The following is a 7,561-nucleotide window of genomic DNA, read 5'->3' as shown; positions in this document are numbered from 1 at the left end:
ACTATCAATGATATCCAAGCTACTTAATGTAGAATCATAACAAACAATATCACCATTAGTGAGGGACATAAGTCTCTAAGACCACTGTAGACATTGCTTGTTTTCCACAAAAGCAGACGTATGAGGTAAGTGTGAAATAAACCACTTGTACAAGAGAGGAACATAGCACACAATAGTCCCACCACCTTTAGAATTCCTCAAATGCAAAGATACGTACATATCACCCAACAAAGTAGGCACATGATTCTAAATCAAGAAGATTCTAATGGCGTTAACATCAACAAAACCGTTAATGTTAGGGAACAAAGCCAAACCATAGATGAGCAACAGAAAATGGCTTCAAAAGTTTCCACACTATCAGCTTGAGCAAAGACAGTAGCTTTCCCTATGAGAAACTCAGAACTCAACCCAAATATTCCTCCTTTTTCACCCAATGAGCCTCAATCTCAGACTCCTTCAGATGAAAAGCTTCAACTATGATTTAAGATCTGGGAATCTCTTCCAATCCACTAAAAGGTACCTTGTCAGAAACAGGTATTCCCAAGAGATAGGCATACTCCTCTAACGTTGGCACAAGCTGATAATCGGGAAAAATGAAGCAACGGTAGAGAGGATCATAAAACTGAACCAACACACTCAAGAGTCCTTTAACTACATCAGTAGATAACACAGATAGAGGCTTCCCATGACGTTGCTTGAAGTCCAAGATATCTAATACAAAGGATGACAACTTCCTTAGCTCTTTCAAATCGGGACATTTGAAACTGTACTTCTTAGTGTTCCTTCATCCACAATCATACTCTAAAAATATTTGCAAATAAAGCTTCAGTTCCTTGAAGTTATTTTTCGTATGATGAATATTATGATGTGCATGAATGCATGAATGCAACAATCACAAACAAGGGATCACACACAAGGAAAACAAATAAAAGTCAAGGGATGAATCAAGTCATTATCAAGTTCAATCATCCATTTTGGTGAATTGCGGTTTTCACCTTATCAACACCCAAGTTCCATTGATATTGACAAGACTTTATTGGATCAACCAAGAATCAAAGGGTTTGTTGTGAGTCACAAGCATGGAGTCGGGTTAAGAACCATCCCAAAGGAGTGTACTAAGCAAAAAAACCTGTAGATCATGTTCTAAAAAAGTTCCCAAAGTCTTAATTCCATCTATCGCATATTATAGGTTAGGATGACTGACTCATCAACCCGTAATATTCTCAAGAGAAACTCGTTTGAGTGTAGTATCGGGTAACAACTATTATCAAGTCTACACCTGAACAGTCTTCGCACTATGTTCTAAATAGGCCAAGTTGGGTTAAATGCTCTACGGTCCTCAGCTTCTCGGACCCCAAATCAGAGAAAGTAATGTTTAACCACAAATAACTTATGTGACATCAATAGCTCCAAAAGGGTCTCTACTAAGTAGATGGGTCTCAAGCCAACTTGTTAAAGACTACTCCACACAAGTCGAACATGACTATACCATCCTTCTATCTTAATTGCACCCAAGTTCGGTTTAGAACCTATCTCACCACTCAGAGATCACCAAGCACAACAAGCAGATTATATCACACAAAACAAATATACAAACATCAAATATACAATTATATACACATAAAAAATTAGGCTAAACCCACTGAGGACTACTCCCCGGAAGAGTTGCCACTTAATTTCTGTAGCGGTAAATTCATTGTAAAATCCTAATTTTCCATACCTTAAATAATATATATGATTATAATTGAGACTTCAACATCGCTAATTATTACAAACTAAACATTGAAACTAACATCTATAATAATTAATTTATCAACTAATTACTCTTTATTTTATTATTAATATTATTATTCAATTTGAATATCATCGTTTTATTTTACAAACTAAACTTTGAAATTAGTCATTTAAATACTTAATTTTAAGTTAATCAATTATCCATATTATTTTTGTTATTATATTATTTGATGTTATTTGATTTGAATATCACTATTTTACTCTACAAACTAATAGTAAATAAAATAACCTTAAGTTAATAAATGTATTAAATAATTACGCTTATTATTATTATTATTATTATTATTATTATTATTATTATTTTTTATTTTATTATTATTATTATTATTATTATTATTATTATTATTATTATTATCCTTTCATTTTACAAAAGAAATACATTTTATTTTACTATTAATATTCTACATGATCATATGCCATGAAATAGTAGAAAAATCAAACTTTCACACATTTCTCACCAACTATTTTCACAAAGTCATATTAGAACACCTATAAAACTATTCATGCAAGACTTGTAAATATTTGACAAAGACATATTTACTAGCAAGAGTTGAAAAGTTAGAAAGCATGGACAAAAGGAGATAAATTTACATTATGTTAATATCTTACAACTAGTATAAATAGGGGTCTTTCTCACCCCATTTTCATTCATTCATTCACAAATCATCTTTCTTACCTCTTCATTTCCTTCTTTCTCTAGTTTCTTCATATAGAAATATTAGTTTTAGTTGTCGAAGTTTTCACGGTGTCAGTTTGTAGTTTTTAGAGTTATTTTGGGGTCAAAGTTCTTCTAAAGTTTTAAAGGAGTTTGATACGTCAAAGTTCTGCTCAAATCATTTTCATAAGTAACCGATGCTGGGCAAACATCATAGAAAATGCTCGTGGACTTTCAACAACGATCAACAACAAAATGTGGGGGCAAGGTCTCGTATACGTTGGGACGATTAGCGTAAAATAGCTTAATATATATATATATATATATGTGGGTAGTGGTGACCCAAGCCCTACCAACGATAAATAAGTAAGGAGAGCCTATTCTCGAATAATGATTTTCCCAAATCACTAAGCGAGGTTATGCCGATCTTAATTATCTATCATAAGAATGATCTATGACAATTTGAGGTTGTATTGTGCTTACATTGTTTGATTAATTGTCTAATTGTTTATTTTATTTATACTTGAATGATTGTGATTGTTATACTAAGAAAATGATCTATTAAGGAGAGAAATAACAACGTTGATTAGATATTAAGTGTTAGATCCCCAATGAAATAAGGGAAGTTGGATACATTGAGTAGTTGTATTCGGTTGGGTTCTGGCTAAGGATAAGACTTGGTCGACCATGTCCTTTACGGTCCACCTCTCTTACCTGGGAAGTCAACCATACATTTTTCACTGTATAAACTGAACTAGTTATATAGAGATAAGGATCACGCCAAGGAGAAATAGACAAGGCATTTAATGGATTTGGCACTCAACCGAAGTAATTAGATAATAACTATGACCTGAAAGGTTGATACGATATTTCCCAAATATTAACTAAATACTTATGGTTGAGAGTTGCTACAAGATGGTTGAGTGATCATATAGACCTGCATTGAGGAACGTGTAAGTCCACTGCCGTGCGGTATGGGACGTACGAGGTTGATCAGTCGCCTACAATCCCGACGGGGATTAATATTTATGCATGCTAGGCAAGACGAGGGTCTTGGCCTGAATCCTCAGGGACGATCAACTTATAACACCTGGACTCCATGTGAAGTTAGGTGGCATAGCTCTTGGTAATTGGGAGTACGTTGGTGGCATGTGGTCTTGTGATATCTGATCTTGGTAAATGGGATAGGTATCCTTGACAGCGTTTAGTGGCCTGAGTCAGCATATAGTTCAAGGATGAATTAGAATAAATACTTATAGAGTATAGGTAAATATGGGATAAAGATACGCTTGTTCGAATAATTGTGGTTGTCATGTATATATATTACTATTTTACATCCTATTCCCACTTTTAAACTTGTACGTAAATCTTAGCCCTGTATTCTTTTTGTCTTGCATCTTTGGATTGATTTATGACAATCGGGCGACGAGCTAGACCATTTAGGAGGGAAGGCTATGGAGTGACAAATTACGATAATGTCAAGGCTGAAGGTTGCTAGCATTTTGTCAAACACTTACCACATCGTCACTAGTACGTAATATTATATACAGTCAGTATAAGTGTCAGTCATGTTGGACTTAGGAGGTCCTTCTGTTAAGCTTTCTTTTGATTTTCTTCATGTACTTTTACTTTAAGTTTTATCTACGTGGCAAGGCCACTAGTCTTAACGGTGTCAAACTTTATGTAAAACATATTTGAAGCATATATATGTGAAGTAGTATCTTTTAATTAATTTAGTCTTGTTATTTAAATTTTTTTAAATTTTTCTGTATTTTATTTTAGAATTTCACCAATGGGACATAGGTTGTCTCATTTAATGGTATCAGAGCTGGTCGATTCAGCTCGGACCGTAAGTGTCTAGAGTTATACTGACTGTATCAAGTTGGATTCCAAACAGGATGATAATTTTTCTTTTGTGCGTTGAGTCTTCCCCTTGATAGCCTTCTAATATACTGATCTAGGAAGCATCTTTAACACACTTAACTTATTCTTCTTTCTTTTTTTCCCCAACGGTCACAAACCCAACGGTAACGTAACGGACACTTCAAAAAATTCACTATATAAATACTTCACACCTATTCATTATTTTCATATCAATTTCAAAGTACTTATCCATACCTTACAAATGGCTAAATGTTTTCTCTTATTCCTCACTCTTCTTGTCATTATCTTGTTTCTTATTGGTATTATCAAGCATGAAGAATTAGGTAAAGATTTCTTAGCAATAATGATAATTATAGTGTTACCATTACTAGTCTTAGCTTGGTTTATTAATAGAGGTTTTTAAATGAAACATGGTCATGGTTTTTGTAATCGTTGTTATTGAATAAATTGATATGCTTTTGTTTATACACTGAATATTGATTATCTTTGCCAAAATTCTAGATATAATCATAACTAACGTTAAGCATTAATTTAACATATTAAACATAACATTGCATGTGAGGGAATTGACAAGATCCTTATCGATGAATCATTCATTGGGATATAAATATACATATTTATTATGTTCTTTATGTCTTGTGGATGATTGAACCTAATAACTTATCCTTTTCAGGAAGTTATGGTTCAGAACGCCAGAAACATGAGGCGTGGTAGGAGTGCTGGTAGAGGCGCTAGTAGAGGTGTAGGTAGGAATGTGAGTGGTGAAGCTACTCCCGAAGGGGTAGCTAACGTCCCCATAGGACGAGAAGATCATTCCCAAACTGGAACGAACTCTCAAGTTGACACTCGAGATGTTCGTGAACTTGCTGCGGCTGTGCTAGTTCAAACACAACAAAATGCTCAAATCCTGCAAATCACTCGTGATCATCAACTTTTTCAGCAACAACAAAGAGAAACTGTGCATGAAGATACGGGATTGAACTCGTTTCTGAAAGGTAAACCACCACAGTTTGGTGGTGAGTTTAATCCGGAGGGTGCTGAGAAATGGTTGCAAGAGATAGAGAAGATATTCTCTTTCACTCACTGTAGAGAGAATAGAAGAGTCGGTTATGCAACATTCATGCTGACAGGTGACGTTGAGGCCTGGTGGAGAGGAAAACATAGATTATTGGAAGAGGAAGGAAGAGAGATCAATTGGATCTTGTTCAAAGAAGAATTTTTGGGGAAGTATTTTCCAAAGCTATGTAGGAAAGAGAAGGAGACAGAATTCCAGAACCTACGTCAAGGTATGATGACGGTGGAAGAGTATACTAGGAAGTTTGAATCCTTGCTAAAGTATTCTGAATTTTACCGCTTGCATCCAAGGGAAGAATGGATGTGTGAAAAGTATCAAGATGGATTGAAATATGATATCCAGAGGGCGGTTCTACCTCTTCATATTATGCGCTTTGGTGAGCTGATAGAAAGATGTTTGGAGTTGGAAGGAATTGACAATAGGAAGAATCAATATGGATCAGGAGTACCAACCCAAAACAACAATCACAAGGGCCATTTTAACCGAGGCCATGGAGGAAGGACCCAACAAGGGGGTAGGCCATATCAAAGGCCTACACCATATCATAACCAGGATTCTAGGAGGTTAATGTTCAAGTGTTACAGCTGTGGAGGGGAACATCTTAACAAAGATTGTCCAAATAGAAATATTGGAGCTTGTTTTCGTTGTGGACAGAAGGGCCATTTTCTCAAAGATTGTCCCCAAGGACAAAACCAACCAACCAGCCAGAAGAGCGTCCTAATAAACAATAACAATGTAGGGAGAGCAAGGAACGAAGGCCCAAATGTTGGTCAAGGACCTCAGAATCAGAACAAGCCAACTACAAGAAGAGTATTTGCAATTAGAGGAGCTGAGATCTCAAAGTCAGATGGGTTAATCCAAGGTATGTGTCTAATTGGAGATAAGTCGGTATCAGTATTATACAATTCAGGAGCTACACATTCATTTATATCTACATCTTATGCATAAATTTTGGGATTTGAAATTGTTGATCTCAATAATAAGTTGACCATTACAACTCCCTCGAGAGAAAGAATGGTAACTTGTTCAGTCTGTGCAAATTGCCCTGTAATTTTAGAAAATAGAAGATTCTTAGTAGATCTTATAGTACTCCCGCTAAAAGACCTAGATGTCATCTTAGGAATGGATTGGTTATCAGCCAACGATGTAAACTTGGGGTGCAAGAAGAAAATTTTAACGTTTGGAGAAGATAGTGGAGAAGTCATAAAGGTGGAAACTCTCACCCAAAAATTTATGATGTTATTCTCTATGTCAGAAGGAGAAACCCCTAGTGTTGAAAAACTTCCAGTGGTCTGTGAATTCCCAGAAGTTTTTCCAGAAGAGGTTCCAGGTTTACCAGCGGTTAGGGAAGTGGAGTTTTCTATAGATTTGGTTCCAGGCACTGGACCAATTTCTATATCTCCTTATCGAATGTAACCCTCAGAGATGGCTGAGTTAAAGAAACAGTTAGACGAGATGTTAGAGAAGGAATTTATTAGACCGAGTGTATCGCCATGGGGAGCTCCAGTCTTGTTTGTTAAGAAGAAGGATGGTTCTTCTAGACTTTGTGTAGATTACAGACAACTTAATAAAGCTACTGTAAAAAATAAGTATCCTTTGCCTAGAATCGATGACTTGATGAACCAGTTAAAAGGAGCATCGGTATTCTCGAAGATGACTTGAAGTCTGGATATCATCATATCAGGGTGAAGGAGGATGATATTCCAAAAACAGCTTTCAGATCCCGTTATGGACACTATGAGTACTTAGTGATGCCATTTGGTTTGATTAATGCTCCAGAAGTATTCATGGATTACATGAATAGGATCTTTAGGTCATACTTAGATCAATTTGTTGTATTTTTCATTGATGACATTTTGATTTATTCCAAGAATGAGGTAGAGCATGAAGAACATTTGAGAATTGTGCTACATATATTAAAGGACCGCCAATTGTACGCGAAATTCTCGAAATGTGAATTTTGGTTGAAGGAGGTACAACTTCTTGGTCATGTTATCAGTAAAGAAGGTATTGCAGTAGACCCGAGTAAAGTCGAAGCAGTAACAAAGTCGGAAAGTCCAAAGAATGTTGGTGAGATTCGAAGTTTTCTTGGACTAGCTGGATATTATCGGAGGTTCATTGAAGGATTCTCAAAGATCGCTTTGCCTATGACT

At 35.7% G+C, this 7,561-nt stretch overlaps 1 protein-coding gene across 1 annotated transcript; it reads left to right on the top strand.

The window, feature by feature from the left end:
- Positions 1–5,033: 5,033 nt before the first annotated feature.
- On the top strand, positions 5,034–6,824 carry LOC127095585 (uncharacterized). Its single transcript, XM_051034256.1, has 2 exons — positions 5,034–6,270; positions 6,466–6,824. Exons 1-2 carry the CDS (start codon positions 5,034–5,036, stop codon positions 6,822–6,824), a joined length of 1,596 nt encoding a protein of 531 aa, XP_050890213.1.
- The last annotated feature ends 737 nt before the right edge of the window (positions 6,825–7,561 follow it).

The sequence above is a fragment of the Lathyrus oleraceus genome, chromosome 6, assembly GCF_024323335.1.
Source record: "Lathyrus oleraceus cultivar Zhongwan6 chromosome 6, CAAS_Psat_ZW6_1.0, whole genome shotgun sequence".
In the NCBI taxonomy this organism is placed as follows: Eukaryota; Viridiplantae; Streptophyta; class Magnoliopsida; order Fabales; family Fabaceae; genus Lathyrus; species Lathyrus oleraceus.
This window is presented reverse-complemented; position numbering and strand designations above follow the sequence as displayed.